The sequence below is a fragment of the Homarus americanus genome, unplaced genomic scaffold, assembly GCF_018991925.1.
Source record: "Homarus americanus isolate GMGI-L3 unplaced genomic scaffold, GMGI_Hamer_2.0 scaffold2539, whole genome shotgun sequence".
Classification (NCBI taxonomy): Eukaryota; Metazoa; Arthropoda; class Malacostraca; order Decapoda; family Nephropidae; genus Homarus; species Homarus americanus.
This window is the reverse complement of record NW_024725489.1, coordinates 2,313,956-2,339,370: the sequence shown is the minus strand read 5'-3', so window position 1 is coordinate 2,339,370 and position 25,415 is coordinate 2,313,956. Positions and strand designations below refer to the sequence as shown.

Below are 25,415 nucleotides of genomic sequence, written 5' to 3'. Positions count from 1 at the left end.
GTTGTTATTCTTGTTGGTAGTGGTGATGATGATGATTGATGATGGTATAGTGATGATGGTGGTGGTATAGTGATGGTGGTAGGGATGGGGTTTTTTCTGGGTTAGTAACGGGGTCAAGGTTAGCATGTTGTGATAGTGGCGGTGGTGGTGGTGGTGGTGGTGGTGGTACAGGGTAAGTGCTTAGTTCCTCGTCTGTTTGCTGTCAAGAGTGTTATATATATATATACCTTTCTGTTGTTTGATACTGTTGTTACTGTTAGTATTATTGTTATTATTGCCGTTGTTTCTGTTGTTCTTGGTGGTGGAACAGGGTGAGATGTTAGGTTCTCGTCTGTTTTTTGTTGTTATCTGTTTTTACCTTTGTTCACTTATGCTTGACTGTTATTGTTACTGTGGTTACTGTTGGTCAAGGTCAGTGAAAGGTCAAAGAAATGTTTTACTCCCGTGTCGTGTTTGTCTGTTTTTATTTTACATTATTTATCTTTATCTGGTTTTATCTCAATAGCAAAGGTCTTCAAGCACTTTCACTCTGAGTCACTTCACACACGGAACAATAGTGTACTGGATAATAAGGAAGTGTTTTGTGTGTAAGGAAGCATGTCTCTCTCTCTCTCTCTCTCTCTCTCTCTCTCTCTCTCTCTCTCTCTCTCTCTCTCTCTCTCTCTCTCTCTCTCTCTCTCTCTCTCTCTCTCTCTCTCTCTCTCTCCAGTTGAATGCTCAAACAATTTGAATATTAAATTAAAAATGTTTTGTTAGCAGTGGTGTGTGTGTGTGTGTGTGTGTGTGTGTGTGTGTGTGTGTGTGTGTGTGCTTCAACAATGTATGAACACTTGAAAATAAAGAGATATATTATTATTATTGTTATTATTATTGTTATTATTGTTGTTGTTGTTGTTGTTGGTGTTTCCTTTTCGTCCTCAGGTAAGCAACAAATTACACATTAGCATAATAATAGCTCTCATAATTAACGCTAGACAAACCGGTTGTCTTAATGAGAAATATCGCACACCTGTCACACACACACCTGCGTACACACCTGTCCCTCACAGATATGTTTGTTCACGGTGTTTGCCCAGGTGAACCACGACCACCACACGCGGCTGGCTACCTGCTGTGTTAGGGGGATATTGCTGTGTTAGGGAGGATATTGCTGTGTTAGGGAGAATATTGCTGTGTTAGGGGGATATTGCTGTGTTAGGGAGAATATTGCTGTGTTAGGGGGATATTGCTGTGTTAGGGAGAATATTGCTGTGTTAGGGGGATATTGCTGTGTTAGGAGGGATATTGCTGTGTTAGGAGGGATATTGCTGTGTTAGGGAGAATATTGCTGTGTTAGTGGGATATTGCTGTGTTGGGGATGTTGCTGCTGTGTTGAGGAGGGATATTGCTGTGTTAGGGAGAATATTGCTGTGTTGGGGGATATTGCTGTGTTAGGGGGATTGTGTGTGTTAGGGGGATTGCTGTGTTGGGGGATGTGCTGTGGGGAATATTGCTGTGTTAGGGGGATATTGCTGTGTTAGGGAGGGATATTGCTGTGTTGGGAGGGATATTGCTGTGTTGGGGGGATATTGCTGTGTTGGGAGGGATATTGCTGTATTGCTGTGTTAGGGGGATATTGCTGTGTTGGGGATGTGCTGTGTTAGGGGGATATTGCTGTGTTAGGGGGAATATTGCTGTGTTAGGGGGAATATTGCTGTGTTAGGGAGGATATTGCTGTGTTAGGGGGATATTGCTGTGTTAGGGGGATATTGCTGTGTTAGGGGGAATATTGCTGTGTTAGGGGGAATATTGCTGTGTTAGGGAGGATATTGCTGTGTTAGGGGGATATTGCTGTGTTAGGGGGAATATTGAAGTGTTGAGAAATGTTCCAAGACGTCAGATGTATCGAAGACAGTTGATGAATTCATTTACCTCACAAGAGCATAATGAAGTAATTTAGAAACGTAGAGTAGAGGCGAGGGAAGTTGTGAGGGGAAGAGTGAGGGAAGTTGTGAGGGGAAGGGTGAGGGAAGTTTCCAAGCGGGTCAACTCAACTATAGGGAAGGTGTTGCGAGTCTTGAGTGTTCTAAAAGGGGTGGTGTGTTTTTGTTTTGAATTCAAAGATGGAGTTTGTAGCGAGGTCAAGTTATATATTGAGTTTGTTGATGATTTTGATGATGGTGAGTGATGATGAGGGAAGATTTTGAAGGCATTTGGTGAAGATGAAGGAAGACTTTGACTTTGAATATGATGGTAAGTGAATGAAGATGAAGGAACGAGTTGGAAGACACTGATGGGAGGTGAGAGAAAAGCAAGTAATCAAGCAAGCAAGCACAAGTGAGAAGAGAAAATCAAGCAAGCAAGCAAGCACAAGTGAGAAGAGAAAATCAAGCAAGCAAGCAAGCACAAGTGAGAAGAGAAAATCAAGCAAGCAAGCAAACTGGAACCGAGGGGAAGTGAGAAGAGAAAGCAATCAATCAAGCAAGCAAATAAGCAAGCAAGCAAGAGAGAGCCAAGTCGACAGATGCATAAACACAAGGACACACTATCAGATAACAACAAAGGCACAGCAACCTGACTCCGGCACCGAGTTGACCCAAGGGGGAAGAGACCCGAGTGTTCCTATACTCTCTGAACTGTCTCATTGTCTCACCCCACTTTAGCGAGTCTTTCTCTATCTCTTTTGTCGCTTTCTCTCTCTCTCTCTCTCTCTCTCTCTCTCATTCTTTGGTGATTCGTCTCTCTCTCTGTGTATCTCCCTCTCTCTCTCTCTCTCTCTCTCTCTCTCTCTCTCTCTCTCTCTCTCTCTCTCTCTCTCTCTCTCTCTCAAGCTATAACACAAAGCTATATTACACCAGTTAGCGTATATCCTCTATATTACTTGACATATGGCGTATATAAAGAAAACCACATCACCTTACGCCAAATACACGTAACACCCAAGATACGCATTTGTTTTGGGGGTATGTGTGTTGACATTGTATTTCCATCATGTTGCGTCACCCATCTACCCATAATTGACTACATATACCCTCTTATTTAGCTACATAATAGGGTATTTACCTATGTATATTGATATAGCGTGTATAGAAATCATTATATTTACCTGCAATTTACCTGTCATCAATTTTAGGGCAGACAGGTGGGGTGACTGAGGAAGGTAAGGTATTAATTATGATTTTGATTACCACGTGAGGTAAACAAAATTTTGCTAAGGTGATAATGTTTGTTTTTTTCTCTTTTACAGGTGACTTGATCAGAGGCGTCCCACAGGTGGTATCAGGTATGAGTTAGCAGGTGACAGGTGATGGTAGATGGTTCAGACAGGTGGTAAGAGGTGAAGGTGTAAGGAAGCTGAGTATTATTGGTGACAGGTGGGTGTGTGGGTGTTTGACAGGCAGGTGAGGATTTATGACACTGATTGGGACAGGTGAAGGTGTATGATAGTGACTGGTGAAGGTGTATGATAGTGACTGGCGAAGGTGTATGATAGTGACAGGTGAAGGTGTGTATTAGTGACAGGTGAAGGTGTGTATTAGTGGCAGGTAAAGGTGTATGATAGTGACAGGTGAAGGTGTGTATTAGTGACAGGTAAAGGTGTATGATAGTGACAGGTGAAGGTGTGTATGACCGTATAGTAGGGTTTACAAGATGATCGAAAAGTTTCTGTGCACCTGAAACAAATAAAGGCAATAAATAACTATGCTCTCGGAGTCTTGTTACTGCACAGGGACTTACCATTACCATGTGTGTATATATATTTGGGTTGGATACTCCCCCTGGTGGACGCCAAGGTCACCTAGTGTACAAAGTGTGTCTTGTCTGTGAGGGTTTTGGTGAGTCTATCTGTGGCCTCCTGAGTGTGTCTACGACCTCCTTTGGGATGTTGCTCTCTCTCTCTCTCTCTCTCTCTCTCTCTCTCTCTCTCTCTCTCTCTCTCTCTCTCTCTCTCTCTCTCTCTCTCTCTCTCTCTCTCTCTCTCTCTGTGTTGTGTGTGTGTGTTTGTGTATTATTATTTAACCCCTTGAGAAAAATTTGTATTCGTACTCAAGGGGTAAAGTCATCGTACTCAAGGGGTAAAGTCATCGTACTCAAGGGGTAAAGTCATCGTACTCAAGGGGTTAAGTCATCGTACTCAAGGGGTAAAGTCATCGTACTCAAGGGGTTAAGTCATCGTACTCAAGGGGTAAAGTCATCATACTCAAGGGGTTAAGTCATCGTACTCAAGGGGTTAAGTCATCGTACTCAAGGGGTAAAGTCATCGTACTCAAGGGGTAAATAAATTTGACATAGGATTTTTTCTTATGATTTTGAAGGTGTAATCTGTCCAATGGGAAATAATCTGGGGTAATTTGTCCAGTGGGAAACAATGTGGTGTGTGGTGCCCAAAGAGGTGGTAAAGGGCGTCTCGTGGCGCTCACACACTCACCAGGGTCAACAGGATGGGCGTGGGTTATGTCCGTCCCGCCTTCTGCACACACACACACACACACACACACACACACACACACACACACTCACACACACACAATACCTCTAATGTCACCACGCCCACGACGCCCTCAGAACACTTAACAATAAACATAAACACGCCCACGCTATGCCCAGACCGCCCACGCCCACACACACACGCGCGCGCCCCCAACACGCCTCCCAGACACCAGCAGGGGTCGTGGGGTACATCTTGACAGTTGCTGCACGAGGCGACTGGCTACAACTGGATCCCCTTTAGCCTCGACCCCCCCACCCCCCACCCCTCCTCTTCTCCCCCTCACCCCCCTCCTTCCTCCCTCCTTCTCTTGTTGTCACCTGCATATATAATCGTTGCTGGTGTTCTCTCCTTATTGTCGTTTCTTCCCTTCAGTGTCCTGTTAATCACCGTTTCTCTTTCTCTCGGTTTTTCTCTTCTATGTCCTGTTTATCACCGTTTCTCTATTTCTCGTTTTGTTTTTTACACTTCCTGTACTTCTGTTTTATTTATTATTGCATTTCTTATCTTTTTCTTATCTCATTCTTTATGTTATTTTGTAATTATTATTTATTATCATTATTACTCTTTCTTATTGATCTTTGAGTCGATTCTTTTTTCGTTTTTTTTTCTCTCTTTCGTTTGTATGTTATTCCATCTTTATTGTTACTTTCTCTTTGTGGTTCGTTTATCAGTCTTCCTCTTTGTCTTGTTCCAACTGACGATTGTGTTTGGTGATTGTTATCGCCTCGTGTCTGTTGTCTTTCATTGTTTGCCTTTTATTAATAGTTCCTTCTTTCTTTCTTTCTTTCTTTCTTTCTTTCTTTCTTTCTTTCTTCTACTTCTTTTCTTTTATTTGTTCTTCTTTTCTTTATTCTTTTCATATTTTCTTTATTCTTGTCTTCGTCTTCTTATTCCTCTTTATTTGTTATTTTCTTCCTCTTTTAATCTTCTCTTCTATTTTCTTATTCTTCTTCGTCTATATCAATTTTCCTCCACGTCTCTCTTCATCGCCAATATCTTGCTGGGTAACTTAAGATGTATTGAGGGCGAATAAGGAAGAGGAGGTAAGGAGGATAGGTGGAGGAGGCAAGGAAGATAGGTGGAAGAGGTAAAGAAGATAGGTGGAGGAGGTAAGGAAGATAGGTGGAGGAGGCAAGGAAGATAGGTGGAGGAGGTAAGGAAGATAGCTGGAGGAGGTAAGGAAGATAGGTGGAGGAGGTAAGGAAGATAGGTGGAAGAGGTAAGGAAGATAGGTGGAGGAAAAGGTAAAGAAGAAGAGGAAGAAAACGGGAAGAGGTGATAAGGTGGAGGAGGGGGAAGGAAGATAGGAAGAAGGAGAAGAAGAATAAAGTAAAAACAGAAAGAAGAAGGAAATTATAAAATATAGGAAAAGGTTAAGAAGAAGAAGAAGCTAAGGTGAGATAAAGAAGAAAGGGATTAAGGAGAGAGGCTGATAAAGATGGTGGATGGGATAGAGAGGAAAAAATAAAGGGATTAAAAAAAGCAGGTTTGAAATAGTTTAATCTGATGTTGTTCCAGAAAGCTCTCTTAGCCCTCACTAGCCCTTAGCTCATCCTCACCAGCCCTTAGCTCATCCTCACCAGCCCTTAGACCCACCAGCCTTTGAACCCTTCCCTCAGCCCTCACTTCAGCTCTTAGCTCTTTCTCAGCCCTCCAACCCTCACATATCACCCCGCAGCCTCACTCACACCCCCCCCCCCCCCCCCCATCGTTCTAATTAATAGTAATAATGTTCTTAAAGAATTTAGACCTAATTTACATTTTATAATTTGTTTGTCGTCTGTGATAAATTGGTTTTAGGCCTACGAGTATAATAGGTCTAGTGTGTGTATGTGTGTGTGTGGTTTTTACGTATATGTATGTGTGTATGTATATTTACGTGTATGTACATGTGTGTTTATCATATAATAAAACACTAATTAGGTTAAAACATCATTTAGTAAACCTTTCTCGTTTGTGTGTGTGTTTTTGTGTAACTTGATAAACAGAATAACAATGGACAGTCATACGAGTGTGTTAAAGGTGTGGCCTAGTTTGGTGTTTTGAGAGAGAGAGAGAGAGAGAGAGAGAGAGAGAGAGAGAGAGAGAGAGAGAGCACACAGATTAGAGAGAGACAAATAGATAGATAGAGAGAGAGAGAGAGAGAGAGAGAGAGAGAGAGAGAGAGAGAGAGAGAGAGAGAGAGAATAAGAGTAAGTACAAAGAGAGAGGTAGGTAGGTAGGTCTAAATGGGTTATGTAATTTGAATGTGTGCACCACCTGTTGATACTGGTAATGATTTCTGTGGTTTGGTTACCCAGCTGGCTATTATTGTTACTATTATAATTATTTATTGTTATTGTTGCTATTGTTGTTGCTATTGCTGCTCTTTTTGTTGCACCTTGTTGTTAGTAGTAGTAGTAGTACGTAATAGAAGCCACAGCGGTCACCAATCCCCCCCCCCTACACACACACACACACACACACACACACACACACACACACACACACACACTTTCGTTGCTGAGAATAACATTAAAATTTTGGTGAACCTGTGTAGTGATCTTGATGACGTTGTAAGTTGTTAAATGCGCACCGGGACCAAGCCTTCGTTACACACTTGGTGACCATCTTGGTGACTCCAGGAAAAAGCCTTGACTTAACTGTTCCTTATCCTGGTGATGGAGTGTTCTGGTGACCTCATTACAGTGTGGTGATTTACATACCAAACCATCGTTACGCTTTTTTGGTGATTATTTACTTGCATTGGTGAAAGTATAGAATCATAATGGTGACTGGGTCTTGTGGTTTGGGATGGTGATATAATGATTGGAGCATGATGGTGATTTGATGGGATAGAGAGTTAATGGACTTGGTGAAATGGTGAACAGTTTGATGATGAAATAATAGTAGTGATGATTATAGTGAACTGATAGTGACTTGGTGATGATTATAAGATAGTGAGGAGTTCTTGGTGACTGAGAAGGTCCTGCTGGTGAGGATGGTGATTATATAGTTACTTGGTATCTAAACGAACGGGAATAGTGAAGTTGGTGACGTGAGATTAAGGTATTTGGTGGTGATGGTGACCTGGGTGTGGGCTGTTTGGTGATGCTGGTGATCTAACTAACTGGTCCAGACGGGATGCTGCTGACGCCGCTCGTAAATGTCAAGGATCTTTGTGTGTGTGTGTGTGTGTAAACGTGTATGTGTGTGTGTAAGCATGTATGTGTGTGTGTGTGGTATTTATTGTAAGCTTGTGTATGTGTGTGTGTAAACGTGTATGTGTACGTGTAGCATGTATGTGTGTCTGTGTGTGTTGTGTAAACGTGTATGGTGTGTAAACCTGTATGTGTGTGTGTAAGCATGTATGTGTGTCTGTGTGTGTTGTGTAAGCGTGTATGTGTGTGTGTAAGCATTGGCATGTGTGTGTGTAAGCATGTATGTGTATGTGTGTGTGTGTGTAAACGTGTATGTGTGTGTGTAAGCATGTATGTGTGTCTGTGTGTGTTGTGTAAACGTGTATGTGTGTGTTGTGTAAACGTGTATGTGTGTGTGTGTAAACGTGTATGAGTGTGTGTGTAAACCTGTATGTGTGTGTAAGCATGTATGTGTGTCTGTGTGTGTTGTGTAAACGTGTATGTGTGTGTGTAAGCATGTATGTGTGTCTGTGTGTGTTGTGTAAACGTGTATGTGTGTGTGTGTAAACCTGTATGTGTGTGTGTGTAAGCATGTATGTGTGTGTGTAAGCATGTATGTGTGTGTGTGTGTATGTGTTGTGTAAACGTGTATGTATGTGTGTGCACGTGTGTGTGTGTGTACTACAGATGTGAGTTAGGTATAAGGGGTGTGTTCAGTAGCGCAGGTGTCAGGTAAAGAGGTGTATGGACAAGATGGGTATTCCTATGAAGACACACCTGTATGAGGCGTTGATCCTCTATAAACACTTGTAATATAGATACACGCACCTGCATACACCTGTCCACACCTGTGCACCTCCGCCAGACGATTAGGGTAATGAGGGGTATAGTTAATGTGTAAGTAGCAGCAGGGGGTGTAAGGTCCTCCTCCTCCTCCTCCTCCTCCTCCTCCTCCTCCTCCTCCTCCTCTTCTTGTTTTTCTTCTTCTTCTTCTTCCTCCATCTACTTCCTCATGCTTCTCCTCTTACCCTTTCTTTCTTCTTCCTCTTTTTCTTCTTCTTCTTCTTCTTCCTTCTTCTTCTTCTTCTTCTTCTTCTTCTTCTTCTTCTTCTTCTTCTTCTTCTTCTTCTTCTTCTTCTTCTTCTTCTTCTTCTTCTTCTTCTTCTTCTTCTTCTTCTTCTTCTTCTTCTTCTTCTTCCTTCTTCTTCTTTCTTCTTCTTCTTCTTCTTCTTCTTCTTCTTCTTCTTCTTCTTCTTCTTCTTCTTCTTCTTCCTTCTTCTTCTTCTTCTTCTTCTTCTTCCTTCTTCTTCTTCTTCTTCTTCTTCTTCTTCAACTTCTTCTTCTTCTTCTTCTTCTTCTTCTTCTTCTTCTTCTTCTTCTTCTTCTTCTTCTTCTTCTTCTTCTTCTTCTTCTTCTTCTTCTTCTTCTTCTTCACCCTTCTTCTTCTTCTTCTTCTTCTTCTTCTTCTTCTTCTTCTTCTTCTTCTTCTTCTTCTTCTTCTTCTTCTTCTTCTTCTTCTTCTTCTTCTTCTTCTTCTTCTTCTTCTTCCATCTACTTCCTCATGCTTCTTCTCTTACCCTTTTCTTTCTTCTTCCTCTTTTCTTTCTCCTCCTTCGTCTCACTGTAACTTAGGGAGGGAGACAACATCCAAATCTCCCTCCTCCTCCCTCCCTCCTCCTCCTCCTCCTCCTCCTCCTCTTCTTCTCCTCTCTCCCCCCTTCCCTCTCCTCTATTCCTCCCACTCCCTAACCTAACCCCTAAACTAAACCCGAGCCTAACCTAAGCAAACCTAACCTAACCTAACCTGACCTAACCTAACCTAACCTGACCTAACCTAACCTGACCTAACCTAATATATTTAATCATCAGGTGAACTAAACTGGGGGGGGGGCTAATCTTCAGGTGGTCCCTCGAGACTCTACAGCTCTATGGTTGTTATACCTGATATATATACCGTTATAGGAATTAATATATGCATCACCATGACAACCAGCCACGCCCCCGTAGACCCGATGTTGTTGTTGTTGTTGTTGTTTATAGAATTTTAATTACAATTTAAGGTTAAGTTCACCAGCGGACGTGTGTTGGTACCTCCCCTCAGTGCCACCTCCCCTCAGTGCCACCTCCCCTCAGTGTTACTTTCCTTCAGTGCCACATCCTTTCAGTGCCACCTCCCCTCAGTGTCACTTTCCTCAGTGCCACCCTCCCTCAGTGCCACCTACTTAAGCATTTTTCTTAAAACATATATCTTCCCCCTTTACGTTTTCTGTTGAGTTTGGGATGAGCTGACGTGTGAGGCAGCTGACGTGTGAGGCAGCTGACGTGTGGGGCAGCTGACGTGTGAGACGCATACCTAAGATTAATTGGCATTCCTGGCCTGGCATCCTTATTTACCTTATATAGCAGGTGTGTGTGTGTGTGTGTGTGTGTGTGTGTGTGTGTGTGTGTGTGTGTGTGTGTGTGTGTGTGTCCAGTCATTCAAGAAAAACTGAATGAATATATGCGACGTTACCATGGCAACCCCCACCCCTTGCCCCGAAATACCTAGCCGCATGTAGCCAGAACGACGCCTCCTCTGATACGATCCATAGTCATAGGTGGTCCTCTTCCTTTTCCTTCTTCTCTTCCTCCTCCTTCTACTCTTCCTCCTCCTTCTTCTCTTCCTCCTTTTCCTCCTCCTCTTCCTCCTCCTTCTACTCTTCCTCCTCTTCCTCCTCCTTCTTCTCTTCCTCCTTTTCCTCCTCCTCCTCTTCTCTTCTCCTCTTCCTCCTCCTTCTTCTCTTCCTCCTTTTCCTCCTCCTCCTCTTCCTCCTCTTCCCTCCTCCTTCTTCTCTTCCTCCCTCCTCCTCCTCCTCGTCCTCCTCCTTTTCCTCCTCCTCCCTCCTCTCCTCCTCCTCCTCCTCTTCCACTGCTCCTCCTACTCTTCCTCCTCCTCTCCTTCCAAATCTCTTCCTCGCCTCTGTGTGCCAAAAGTAACTCCTGGTGTCTCATGTTCAAACACAACTACTAAACTGTATATGTTTGTAACGACTGTGTGGGGGCGGGGGTGGAGAAGGGTTGAAGGGAAGTGAGGGAGGGGAGAGGTAGTGGGGGGATGGTGGGGAGTATGTCACACCACCCCCACATGTGGTAACAGTAGTCTACCACATCCTGGAACTAATTTGCATAGTAAAATGAGAGGCATATTTTGTTGTTTAGTCTGTCTGTCTGTCTGTACTTCTGTCCATCTCGGTCTATCTGTTTGTGTTTCTGTATTTCTGTCTGTCTGTCTGTCTGTCCATCTATCTATCTATCTATCTATCTACCCACCCACCCATCTGTCTGTCTGTCTGTCTGTCTTGCTTATACAATATTGGTTCTCTCTCCCTCCCTCACGCACACACACACACACACACACACACACACACACACACACACACACACACACACACACACACACACACCTGTTTGTATGGCGGCGCAGATTAGGACTGACAGACAAAGATTGATGGCTAGCTGCCCCCTCGTCACTAATACGAGCCTAATACTGTTATGTATATCCACGTTGTGTTGTGGAGGTTGTAAAGTGGACAGGCTGATAGTGGGGTTGTTGTTCTTTGTTTGTTTTATTGTTATTACTGGGTGTTTTTGTTGTAATTAATGTTGTTGTTGTAGTTGCTTTTGTTATTGTTATTTTTATGATTTATTATTATTGTTATTGTTGTTGTTATGGGCTACAAAGGGTGGGCAGGTATGGGTGACAACAGGTGTAGATGGGCAGGTGTGGGTCATAAACTCTACCAGGTGAGGCAACACAGGTGGGTGTGAAGTCTCAAAAAATCTTAAGTTTAATTTTCCTCGTAATTAACTGCTTGAACAACACACCTTCAAAGAGTGAGTTAAAACTACCATCAATTATTGAATTAAACTCTTCCTTAACTAGATACATTAACTTATTACTCAAGACTAAATTAACTTACTGTATTTAGTAAAAGTCTTAAAACTTTCTCTAACTTAATATTTTTTTAGTCGGTGTTAAGTGCCTCGTTTAGGTCGAATTTCAGGTATAGTTTTAGTGTTTTGTTTTATTTTCGTATTTTTTTGTGTGATTTAAGTAAAAAAAAATCATTCATTTTTTTATTTAATTCATTTTACGAGGAATATTTATCTTACGATTTTTTGAGAAACTTGACTTAAATCACTGGGATAATTTTATCTCGTATGGGTGACTTGAATGACTATAATGACTAGTTATATTTTTTTATATATATATTTTAATAAGTTACGACTATTTTTATTTTGCTTGTGTGTGGGTGAATGGGTGAAGATGTGGATGATGGGTTAGGGTGTGAGGGATGGATGAGTCATGGGGGTGGATGAGGGTGTGAGGGATGGATGAGTCATGGGGGTGGATGAGGGTGTGAGGGATGGATGAGTCATGGGGGTGGATGAGGGTGTGAGGGATGGATGAGTCATGGGGGTGGATGAGGGTGTGGGGGACGGATGAGGGTGTGGGTGTGAGGGATGGATGAAAGATGAGGTGGTTGATATAATGAAGTAGATAAGAATGATGGATGAAAGGTGTGATGAGAGGATGAAAGAAGGATGAGAAGGGGATGGAAGGATGAGAGATAAGATAAATACATACACAGAGAAATGGATAATGGATAAAATGAACCGATACGAGGAATGGATGATGGATGTAACCTGAAGCGGATGACAAAATGAAAAGTAAAAAATAAGAATATAAAAAAAGAGATTATTGTTCTTCTTTATATCTCTGTGTTATCACCAGTAATTAACTCACTAACTCAGAACGGAAACGACAATCTGCTATATTTAACCCACATAACTAGTGTTGATAGGGTAGTTAGTGATGGTAGAGTAGTTACGATTTTTTTTTTTTTCTCCAGGAAATGGTTTTGGTAAAGGGGAGAGGTGATGGGAAGGGTAGAGGAGAGAGAGAGGTATGATAGGAATGGGGAATGGGTGGAATAATGGAGGGAAAGGGGGACAGGAGGGATGAAGGAATGGAAGAAGGGGGGAACAGAGTGGGGAAAGGAGAATGATAATGAACTGGAATTATTTATTTTATTTATTTGGGTCTATTTTGTTACCTTTTTTTAGCTTTTGTTTTACGGATATTTGTCTATTTTGCTTAGCTTTTGATAATTTTGTTTATGGTGGGTTTTTTTATTTTTGTTTACTTTTATTATTGATTTAGCTTTATCATGAGAGAGAGAGAGAGAGAGAGAGAGAGAGAGAGAGAGAGAGAGATAATGTGTAGTAGGATATATGACACTGTACACACACACACACACACACACACACACACACCTTATGGTTGGGTCAGTCACGCTTTAATTTCCCATCAACACACTTGATTTTTGACCCGATACGCTTTCCCAAAACACAGATTATACGAACGCCACTCATTCCGTGTGTGTGTGTGTGTGTGTGTGTGTGTGTGTGTGTGTGTGTGTGTGTGTGTGTGTGTGTGTGTGTGTGTGTGTGTGTGTGTGTGTGTTTGTGTGTGTGTGTGTGTGTGTGTGTGTGTGTGTGTGTGTGTGTGTGTGTGTGTGTGTGTGTGTGTGTTGTGTGTGTGTGTGTGTGTGTGTGTGTGTGTGTGTGTGTGTGTGTGTTGTGTGTGTGTGTGTGTGTGTGTGTGTGTGTGTGTGTGTTTAAACTATCAATACTAAAAGCCTTTCTTCAAATCTATGTAATTTTTTCTTATCACTTCGACCTATGTATTTACACGTTTATTAGGATATTTTATTACCCATTTCTCCCATTTTTACCCATTTATCTTATGATTTTTCCATTTTACCATTAACCCATTTACCCACACCTCGTTACACAGGAGCTTACCAATTACTACAACGACCTGGGCGCCGTGGGTGGGTCTTCCCTCGTTAGCTGATGTAATTAACAAATGGTTTGGTGTGTGTGGGTGGTGGTGGTGGTGGTGGTGGTGGTGGTGGTGGTGGTGGTGGTGGTGGTGGTGGTGGTGGTGGTGGTGGTAAGGGCCATCTGGGTGACCATAAATTACTGCTGGGTTATTGGCGGTGGACAAACAATACATCACAGGTTATTGAGACACAGGTGTTGGCTGGCAGGATATTGAACGAGGGGGTTACGGCAGTACGAGCGATCAGATGGACCTTGGGAGGGAGGAGATTTACCTCAAACGCCAGTACGAGCGATCACTTAAACAGGCGTTGGTAATAATAAGTCTTGATTTGTGTTTACGTCTAGGGGTTTAGTTTGTCTTCTGCTCCTGGCGTTATTTGTGAAAGTATTGTGTCATAGTTATTCTTTGTTTTCCTTCATATCTTTTCTTCTCCTCTCTCTCTCTCTCTCTCTCTCTCTTTCTTTTGTATAGACTTCCTTCCCTTTTCCCTCCCCTCTCCCCTTACCTTCTCCTCTACACCAGGTTGTCCACCCTGCTTTTCCCCTACCCCTTCCCTCTCCCCTCACCCCCTTTCTCCCCATCACCCTCTCTCCGCCCACGCAGTTTCCATGTTCTTCTCCTATTTTACCTCTCCTTCCCTCTCACCTCCCATACTCCCCGCAGCACCCTCCTCCAGAAGGGCAGACGCGGCAGAGACCTGGCAGTCACCCAGCTCAGTAAGACAATCAACTCAGGTTATTTTTTTTTAAGCCCGGTCAGGTTCGTCTGGCGGTAGATGAGCACCTCTGTAGGCAGAAAACATGCATTCTCAGGGACACACACGGGCGAACGTTCGTCTGACGGTAAACGAGCGTCACTGTAGGCAGAGGACTTGGTTCATAAAAAAAGTTCTTATGTACTCAACAGTAGTCGACAATTAAGGTCGCCTGGAATTAATGACTTTACTTGACTGCCAGCGTCTGGGACTTGAATTATCTTAAAGTTTAACACGTTAGAAGACAGGCGAACGTTCGTCTGGCGTTAAAAAGAAAAAAAAATACTGCAGGCTAAAAACTCGGTAATCTCGAAGGTATAATAGTTGGCCGAGAAGAGAGAAGGAAAATCAAAGGAGGATTTTTTCAGACTGCTGCACCAAACACTACTGACGTTCCCTGCCATCCACCAAGACCTGCCTGCTGGTGACCTCCCTCCTTGGTGTGTGTGTGTTGCCAGGTCATGTGTGTGTGTCTGTGTGTGTGTGTGTGTAATGTTTAAACACCCTAACTCTAACCTAACCTCACCTCCCCTTTCCCTCCCTACCATCCCCCTCCATCCCCCTCCATCCCACCCACCTCCCTCCCTCCCTCTGGCTCCCGTCCACGCCCTTCATCACCCCCACCAGGACCCAGTATATACTCTCAAGGTTCCTCTACGATACAGTCTCCTGCTGTAGTGGGTGACCGCATCTATACCTGCCTCTAACCTACGACACTAAGGTGGATTCTCAATAGGTGTTTTCGTTAAATTTCCATCACCCTCCCCCTAACGTTCCTCCGTCCCTCACTTCCTCTCTTCTTTCAACGTCATTTTCCTTCCTCTCTACACCTTCATTCTCCCATCCCCTTTCCTCTCCCTTCTCTTTCCTATTTCTGCCTCTACTTGCACTCTCCCTCCCCACTCCCTTCTTCCTTCACCTTCCCCCTCTCTCTTCCTCCCCCCTCTCCCCTTACACTCCCCCCTCTTCTTCCCTCCCCTTCCCCCACTCCCCTAATTGGTGCTGATGTAAGACAACATATCTAACTGCTCACTTAATCTGCGGTTCCTGGATAGTGGCCAAAATGGCGCCTTAATTGCACAGAGACTTGACTAATAACTGCGCTCACTTAACACCCCAACTACTGGACACAAGTTAACATAGGAGCCTTTGAGAGTCCATCTTTGGGTCTTAACTTAAAGTGCGTTTTCATAGTCGTAGTTAAGGGGTAGACTTTAACGTAGGAGCCTTTGAGAATACTTCTTTGGACCTAAGTGTATCCGTTAACTGCGTTTTTAAGTTAAGTGGTAGAATTTAACGTAAGAACCTTTAAGAATTCATTTATATGTTGTAATTTAACCGTTCTCACATTTCCAGAACACAATTTAACGTAGGAACCCTTGAGAATTCACCCCTGTGTCGGAATTCAAAGTGAGTTAGTGAAGATAGATTCAGACACTTTTCCACTTAGGAGGGAAAAAAAACTTAACGTAGGAACCTTTGAGAAAGAGGGAGAGTGTGCGTCGCCGTTGTGTATGAGGCAACAAAGACATTATTTTCCTGCTAGTTGGCGCCGTGGTCATCCGGGGGCCTTAATTCTGACATGATAATTCTGAGTAATTCTCCGCTCTGCTGGTTGTTCCATTCCTGGGTTCTTGGAATGGGAATCGTCTCTCTGTGGTAACCCTTATAAACTCTTTTTCCCTTAAATTCTCGGGAATTTAAGTTGGCGCCGTTGTAATCTTTCTGTTCCTTTAATTCTGTGTTAATTCTCAAGATTCCTATTTGTCTTCTATTCCTTCATATTAAATTCCTCAAATTCCTGTTCTTTAGATACAAATTCCCAGCATAACACAAAATTGACAGTGAAACATACAGAACTCAGACAGACTCTTCCGTCTACTGGTAGTGCCTCAAGATGACAGTAATTCAGTGGACAGGAGACAGTGAATGAGTCAGTGTAAAGCTCCCCACAATCATCTTCACTACACCCCCCCCCCTCACACACACACACTATAATCAACCCTCACTCTCACTCCCACGTGTGTAAACAGGTCACTCATTCGTCAAACATCGCCAGCCAATCAAAAGCCACCAGAATCAGGAACACGGATCGCATAGTCCAATCAGCGTTCTAGGGATGGGTATAGAGGTAACGTAAACAAGTGAGCATCGTCCTTGATCCCGTTTGTAGGGTTGGATCGTCATCGTTCGTCAGCCAGGCGCGGTAACGGTGGTGGTGGCGCGTGTGATTAAACCCTATTCTGTATAGTGTAGGTGTCGAGGAACGGGCTTGTAATTTCCCGCTAAATTTGCCCGCGTAATTTTCGGTGGTTGCTGATCAGTGTTGCTTGTCCTGGTGTCAATATTATCGTAGTGTTATGAAATAAAGTTAATATTCCCGGGTAAATATTTTTAAATAACGGTAATATCGACCTTTTTACTCCGCCAAAATTATGTAGAGGTTGTGATGAAGTGTGTAATTTCGCGGTCATTTTTCCTCTTCTTCAACATCAATAGTTTCTGATTGGTGTTGAGGTGGATATTTTCCCGCCAAAATAGCCCAGATTATATCATCCTGTCATCGTCTTCGGAAATATATTCTTAAAGAGGCTCTATTTTCGCGCAGGTATTTTTCGTTATAATATTGGTCTCATCGCCAAAATATTCTACTGTGGTGTTGAGGTGGATAAATTATTCCCCCAGTGATTTTATCCTATCGCCAAAACATTGTGGGAGTGCTGGTGAGAGAGAGCTATTTCCCGCCAAAATTGCGCGCGTTATTTTGTGGTGGTGGTTGATTGATGTTGGTTGTCAGGCCACCACAACAAAAACAAAATATTCTGCAACATTGTCAAGGGAGAGGAATGGGGGAGGAAAGTGAGGTAAAGAGGTGAGAGAAGAGGAGGAGGAGGAAATTGATTATATACACGGGGAGGTGAGAAGGAAAGAAGGAGGAAAAGAAATTTGAAAAATAAAGGAAAGCGGACGAGGAGGGGAGGGGAGGAAATTGATTATAAACGAGGAGATGAAGGAAGGAAGAGGAGGAGGTGAGACGGGGAAAGAAGAAAGATTACACTCGTCATTAAAAAAATGAATTGGGTTTAATAGTCGACAGTATTACCAAGGCGGTGGTGGTGGCGGTGGTGGTGGTGGTGGTGGTGGTGGTGGTGGCGGGAGTGGTGGTGGTGGTGGCGGTGGTGGTGGTGGTGGTGGCGGTGAGTGGTGGTGGTGGTGGTGGTGGTGGTGAGTGGTGGTGGTGGTGGCAGTGGTGGTGGTGGTGGTGGTGTTGGTGATGGTGGTGGTGGTGGTGATGGTAAACAAAACCCCAACAACAACAACAAACTAACAACAACTAACAACAACAACAACAACAACAACAACTAACAACACGAGCAGTAAGAACAACACCAGTACAGCATTTAAAGGAATAATAATATACCAACATTAACTAGATAAGAACTATAGTTAACACGGCGCCCATATATGAGAGAGAGAGGGGGGGGAAAGACAAGGAGTGAGATAGACACAGATATGTAAAGATGGAGAGAGAGAGAGAGAGTGAAAGGTCAAGTCTCACACGGTATTGATTGTAATCCTCCAGTCAAAAATCTCACCTCACTTAATTACCTCCTGACTCACTTTAATTACTCACTCCAGACATTCACTCGCTCACTATATTCATCTCTCTCTCTCTCTCTCTCTCTCTTGCTATTCCTCTTCCTCCATCATTTTCCTCAATTCGCCTTTCCCCACATCTTCCATCTCCCCCTCCCTCTCTCCCCCTCCCTCTCTCCCCCTCCCTATCTTCCCTCCCCTACCTACCACCTGACTCAATATGTTGTTTTAAATTGCTTCTTGTAACTTGCAGACGTTCAGAATCTTCGTAAAGACTTTCATGAAATTCTAAATTGCAGAGACAAGTTGCAATTTTTGTTTCAACTTTCAATTCTCAAGCTGTCAATATCTCTCCCTCCTCTTCACTTCTCTCTCCCACTCTTCTCTCTCTCACCCCCTCCCTCTCACCTCCCACTCCCCCCCACTCACCCCTCCCACCCCACAAACTTCCCCCATTCGTCTAGTGAAAAGTGTCTGTCTGTCTGTCTGTCTTATACTGAGGCTCCCCTGACTCTTGACTTACTTGTTTACTTGTTTATTTGTTTTCTTAGTAACTTATTTAGTTAATTATCACCAATATCAACCAACACCCTTTAACCACCGCCATTATCACCAAGTACCACCACTACTACCACCACCAAATCACTAACAAACTAACCAATCCCTAACACGAATCACCACAATCACCAAGCCTTCACATCAATGTAATAACCATATATAATTTCCCAATCACCAATCACTAATGGTATTTAGAGGCGATTATACCTCTAACTGATTGGTTGGTGGTTCTTTGATGTCACATTGAGCCAGGGATGTGATTGGGTACCACCAGCTGTTATACCAGATGGTGATAGTGAGGTAACCCTGGATAATTTGTAACACTGGGTAATTTGTAAGTAACACTGGATAATTTGTAACACTGGATAATTTGTAACACTGGATAATTTGTAAGTAACACTGGATAATTTCTTTGCAGGTCTCGGATGATGATGAGCGAGTAGAGGTGAAGCTACCCTGTTTAGGTGAGTTAGCTCTCTCTCTCTCTCTCTCTCTCTCTCTCTCTCTCTCTCTCTCTCTCTCTCTCTCTCTCTCTCTCTCTCTCTCCAAATTAATCAGGAGACGTAAAACTTAAGAATCACGTTAAGGAAGTTTATTTAGTAATTAATTAGTGTGTGTGTTTTAAGTACAGGTACAGTAGTTCTCAGGTTAGGTTAGGTTGGTGTTAGACGTGGTTAGAGTTAGGTTAGCGTTAGATTCTGTTAGGTTGGTGTTATATTAGGTTAGGATAGCGTTAAAATGCTTAGTTATCAGGTGAAATAAATTGGGGTGGCTAATGTTCAGGTGGTCTAAATATGGTCGCTTATAACACTAAAGAACACAAAGTGCTGCAGGAGCTTTATGTGTCTACACTGCCAGCCCGCCATTGTCTTCCAAGAATACCCGCTAGATGGCTCCACCCTCCATTCTGTTGTTCCCTCGCTATTCCTGGACGCTGATAGGCTGAGAGTATTCCCGCGTTATTATTCCTGGACGCTGATAGGCTGAGGGTATTCCCGCGTTATTATTCCTGGACGCTGATAGGCTGAGAGTATTCCTTGCTATTATTCCTGGACGCTGATAGGCTGAGAGTATTCCTTGCTATTATTCCTGGACGCTGATAGGCTGAGGGTATTCCCGCGTTATTTTTCCTGGACGCTGATAGGCTGAGAGTATTCCTTGCTATTATTCCTGGACGCTGATAGGCTGAGAGAACTCCTAAGCTATTATTCCTGGACGCTGATAGGCTGAGAGAGAATTCCCGCACCATTCCTGAACGTTGATAGGTCGAGTCCCTCTTGTGGTGTCTGTGTTGTTTCCTTTCTGTTTACACGAAGATAAAAATATGTTTTATTTATGTATTAAGTGTGGAAAAGAAATAAATAAACGAGGAATGAAAGAAAGGAAGATGAAAGAATAAAAGAAAGAACGAATGGAAGGAACGAAGGAAGAAAAAGAATGAATGAAAGAAATAATGAAAAAAAGTCACCTCATCCATTTTTTCAATACTTAAAACGTTTGGATAACATTAAATAAATAAATAAACAAAATAAATAGGAAATGAGAAGACAACAGGAAGAGTAAACAAGGTGTGTGTGTGTGTCCTTTTATTACGATGTTTATAAGATTATTATATATTTATATCTTGTTAGTTTAAGGTCTGTTAGGCTCATACATACATGGATAGATAGATATCGTGTCGTGAAAATTTCCCTAAACTCCTGCCAGGTCCCCGTGAAAATTTCCCAAATTTGTCAATTACTCGTGAAAATTTCCCTAACTTGCTAAGTGCTTATGCAAAATTTTCCCTAACTTGACGAGCCCTTTCAAAATTTCCCCCACGTGAGGGAGATAAATATGTGTTTATATTCTCTCGTTAGCCCATTACCACACACACACACACACACACACTACATCCTTGACCACTGAAGGGTCAAGACGTACCTGGCGCTCCTCTGGGAGCAGCCAGGTCAACTGTTAAGTTGGCCCATACCAACTCCCTCCCCTGAACCCTCCTCCCCACCGGAATATCAACAAGTTCTCGCCAGAAGTTACAATTTCATTTAGGAAAGGAATGGAACCAGTGTTGAACATTGGTGAACAGTGGTTAAGTCAGTGAGAACAACTCAACAGTAACAGCTGAGTCCTAACCAAGCTGACCTTCACACACACTAAAATAGGGCGTGTAATTAAATCTGACGAGGACTCCGCAAAATTACAGTAAGATCTAAAAAAAATTTTCGAATGGTCTGAAAAATGGCAGATAAAATTCAATGTGGACAAATGTAAAGTACTCAGTATAGGAGATGTAAACAGGGAAACCAGATACCAGATGAACAACGATGCCATAGAGAAATCCGACTGCGAGAGAGATTTAGGAGTAATGATAAGCAGGAATCTTAAGCTAAGTAAACAATGTGTATTTGCTGGAAACAAGGCTAATAAAGTACTTGGGTTCATACAAAGGAGTGTTAGTTACAAGACTAGCGAGGTCACCCTAAAACTATATCTTGCGCTTGTGAGACCACACCTGGATTACGCAGTTCAATTCTGGTCACCGTATTACAGAATGGATATAGAATCCTTGGAAAGAATTCAGAGGAGAATGACAAGACTAATCCCGGGCATTAGGAACCTTGAGTACAGAGACAGGTTGAAGCATCTTAATTTGCACTCCCTCGAGAGACGTAGAGTGAGGGGCGATATGATAGAGGTGTAGAAATGGAAGTCAGGGCTGAACAAACGGGACATTACAAAGGTACTCAAACTATCCAACCAGGAGCGAACTCATAACAATGGTTTTAAATTAGACGAATTTAGATTTAGGCTCGAAATAGGTAAACATTGGTTTGGAAATAGAATAGTGGACGAGTGGAACAAGTTACCAAATATCATCATTAACTCGAATACGCTGGATAGCTTCAAACTTAGGTTGGACGGATATATGAGCAATAGGGGTTGGGTGTAAATGGGACTGCCCAGTTTGGGCCAATAGAGCCGCTGCAGTTTCTTCCATTCTTATGTTCATGTTTATATACTAATTTTAGGTGATGCTTCTTTGTTTTAGGCGATGCGATTTTGTTATAGATGATGTTCTTCTATTTGTCTCATGTTCCTTTGGCATAAATTTTATAGTGAGAATAAAGTGTGCGTGTATGCGTATGTGTGGTCTTCTATGTGTACGAATGTGTAATATTGGTGTTATGTGTGTTTGTCTGTGTGTGTTTGTTTATGTGTGGTGTTTCCCATGATGTAGACTCTAACAGTGAACTCCAAAGATAGTCAGCGCTGGGAGATAAGGAGTCTATTTCTGGCTAGCGTTATCTATAGTACAGGATGTTCACCAGCGCTGTAGGCTCCTATGACGACATGAAGCCTCCTCGTGTACAGTGGATGGTCGTGTGTGTGTGTGTGTGTGTGTGTTGGTGGTATTCACAAGACACACACACATACATTACCACTTCGACTCAAACTAAACCCCTTGATGTTATGTCCGTGTCTTCTCTTCAGGTACTGCTGCAGGCGTGGTGATGGGGGCGCATGGGCGGTGTTGGTGGGTGATGTGGGGATGGGATGGTGGTGGAGGAAAAGAAGGAGGACGGGGAGGAAGAAAACGCCCACCACCACCACCACGACTCACAAGCACACTACCATCACCCCGGCGAAGTTCTCATAACTCGGGTGTCTATGTCCTGTGCCTTGTATTGTTAACATTGGTGTGGGGTACCTCAGGGGTGACATCCCAGGCCAATACTACCTACACCATCTCCACCACCTCCGCCTCTCCCAGTCTTGACGACGACCCCTCCACCAACACTATTTCCTCCAGCCTCCGTTCCTACGTGTCCCCTATGTTAGATGAGGGCACCTTCAACACGGTGCGAGGTACTATCAACGAAACCGAACACGCTGCCAACTGGACTACTGCGTGTGTTCAGACAAACGAGTGGCCTAAATTTGACGTGAGTATACTTTGACATAACCCCCACCAGATTATTTCCCACTGGACATAACATCCACCAGATCATTTCCCACTGGACATAACATCCACCAGATCATTTCCCTCTGGACATAAACAACCCTAGTATTGACTTATGACCCTCTTACTCTCAACAGAACAATACCAAGAGCATCCTGGTGGGGTTCCTACTGACGCGGCTGGGGAAAATGAGGGAGAGGTTAGGACTCAAGATCCCCGGTGCCTTCTCCTACGCCGTGGAAGATGTCAACAACAGATCCGTCCTACCTGAGAATTACCAGATGAGGTTTGAGGTGATTGATACTCTTTTGTTATTGTTTTCTCTTTGTTCTTGTTCTTTTATTTTGGTTTATTTTGTCTTCTTTTTTTCTTCTGCTGCTCCTCTTCCTTCTCTTCTTCTCCCTGTCCCCCTCTTCTTATTATTCTGTTTTTGGTTCAGTTCGTCCTTTTTTCCTCTCCCTTCTCTTCTCATCTTAGTCTTCTCTTCTCCCATTATTATAACAGTCCCTCATGGTTTGTTTCAGGTCCACGACACCGAAGGGCTGGAGGATTTAGGGAGCAAATCCGTGGTAGACTTGTTGTGTAAGGGCGTCTCTGCCATCTTCGGCCCCGAGCACACCTGTTACGTCGAAGGAACCATCGCCCAGGGCAAGAACCTACCCATGATATCCTACGTGAGTATCCTGCAGTGTCAATTATGACTTATCCTTGTTCTTGTGAGGTCATCCTGCCGTGTTTGAGATGACCTAGACCATTATACTGCATATAGTTGTCGTGATATCCTTCCTACGGCGATATCCTGTCGTGTTTTGGTATATCCTATCGTACCTATTAATATCCAACTTGAGTATCCTGCAGTCCTATGATTACCGAGTCGTGTTGGGAGCTTGTGAATATCCTTCGGTGCAGCAGGCATTGGACAGTGAGACAGGTGATGCTCACGTGATAAGCAATAACCACTGGAGTTAATGTACTGTGTGGAGCGTGTATTAATATATTGGGAAGGTGACCATCGGAGGCAGCTTTTTACTGGTGAGTGTCCGGTCGTCCATATTGTGTGAAGTTGGCGTCAGCTTCATGTTTATGTAAGGTGGACGGCGGCGGCCGGCCTTTGTCCAGCCTTCTGGAAAAATCCCCGCCCGCATTAAACTAAAACTAACCACCCAGTACTATAAATAGACGCACAAAACCCTGAGTCACTAAGTATGTCCAGTGTAATAAAATAAGCAAAACCGCATGACACCATCGCTGGAATTTAATTAATTTGTAGCAAAGGTGTTAACGTATTTAGTCATCATAGATTTATTTACTTCCGCCCCACTGAAGTACTTCTTATCATAATATATATCTCGAGTCTGATATTTACGATCAAGTATTCGGGTATGGGAAATTAATTTAGTTAGGAAGAAGGGATAGTGTATATTATGACCTCCGACTTAAGGAGTATTATCGTACAGCGGGTGTTGAAGGTCACCACTGTTACGGTAACCAGAAACTCTTGCCAACATGTGGCGCTCATATACTAACTCATTATTATTATCTGTCTGATTGATATAAATACTCTCCTGTATTACCATCTACTTTATTGCTTGGAAACCTGTATACGTATTAGATGTCAGTGAACCTGATCCTGTGCTGGGAATAGCAGGTTTGAGGCTTCAGATGTCAACATTTAAAAAGTCAAATCACACGCTATCAGCTCCATCTATTTTGACATGTTTATCACCGAGCGTCAAGTACAACCATCTTCAGACTTTCGAGTATTGTAGTTAACCTTAGCGTCGACCCATAAGTCACGTGGGTATCCCGAATGAATTTCTTTATTAAGAGTGACGTAATGCTATCCCTCCCAACCAGTGGAAGACGAAAATGTCGGCGTGGCAACCTTCCTTTCCACATGTAGTAAATGCTTTCGTTTATGTGAGACTACAAATACACACCCGGTTAATACGTCCTCTTACACACACAGTCGATGTTCTTGATGCTCTAGATAACGTAGCAGACACTTCCTAGTTCTGATGGTTTACTAGGGAGGGAAGACTGGAAGGCGGGAGTTATTTAGCTGAGAGAGGCGGTGGTGGCGACGTCGGCGTCCGGGGTGCTGGCCGGCTAAAAATAGCCAGACGTGGCCAGTTGTTCTTATGGCGGCCGGTGCAGTAAGTTCATGAGGTGCTGCTGTGAGCCTGTGACTCCCTCCCTCTCCTCCTCCTGGGGTAGGTTGCGTGGGCAAAATCTTCCACCAGATAGATTTCACACGGCCAAATCCCTTTCCAGATTTCCTTACTGGACAGAATCTTGACGTAAAAAATTCCACTGAGGCAGACTCGCATTACTAAAATCCACAATCCCACCAGACATTTTTTTTTACTACGAAGACCCACTACCAAATGTATTGCGTGAATAAATGAAATCCCACCTCCCAGGTAAATTTTTACCAGAAATTAAACCTTAAATTCGTGGGACTTTGTCTGTTGATAATCGGAATTTTACTCGTGGGAAAATACCATAAGGTATTATATACGAGTACTGGTTTTGTGTTCTCATTATTAACTAGCCAAACTGTGGTACCAAATTGGCGGGATAAAATGCCTTCGAAATTACAGACTCGACCATAATTGAATAGTTAAAATCTATTGAGGTACTTTAATTATTACGAGTCATAATAGACAGGGCCGGATTCAGGAGTGGGCAAAGTGGGCAGCTGCCCAGGGGCCTCCACAATCTGGGGGCCTCTACATATTACAATATTTTATTTATTTGTTTATTCATTTGGATTATTTTTATTTTCATTCTTTAAAATTCATGTTTATCTATTCCACCACGTAAAACTATGTTCAGCAAGAAGCGTGATAGAAATAAGGCTAGCTACTCCTTGAAATTCATGAATAATGCAAAGAATCATCTCTCTGTAATAACTAATAATATATTCTTTTCTGTGAAATCTCTTGAAAATTTTTGACATGTGCGATAGTAGCTATATCAGGGCTGGTCGACTTGAAACCACATGAATGACTCCAGTCATGTCTCACTTTTGTGTATGTGTGTTGGTAATTTGTACTCTATCAATA

The 25,415-nt window shown here is 43.0% G+C and overlaps 1 protein-coding gene across 5 annotated transcripts in view; it reads left to right on the top strand.

Annotated features, from left to right (window-relative positions):
• Positions 1-3,246: 3,246 nt before the first annotated feature.
• Positions 3,247-25,415, top strand: part of LOC121864966 (receptor-type guanylate cyclase Gyc76C-like) — a 74,545-nt gene continuing 52,376 nt past the window's right edge. For 3 of the 5 annotated variants that reach the window (XM_042364193.1, XM_042364195.1, XM_042364192.1), the window contains exons 1-5: positions 3,247-3,262; positions 18,808-18,853; positions 21,879-22,330; positions 22,485-22,640; positions 22,872-23,021. In XM_042364193.1, the coding sequence (XP_042220127.1) occupies positions 21,899-22,330; positions 22,485-22,640; positions 22,872-23,021 (738 nt within the window). In that variant the 5' untranslated portion in view covers positions 3,247-3,262; positions 18,808-18,853; positions 21,879-21,898. The remainder of the gene's footprint in view (positions 3,263-18,807; positions 18,854-21,878; positions 22,331-22,484; positions 22,641-22,871; positions 23,022-25,415) is intronic. The other 2 variants (XM_042364196.1, XM_042364194.1) reach the window with 1 other exon arrangement.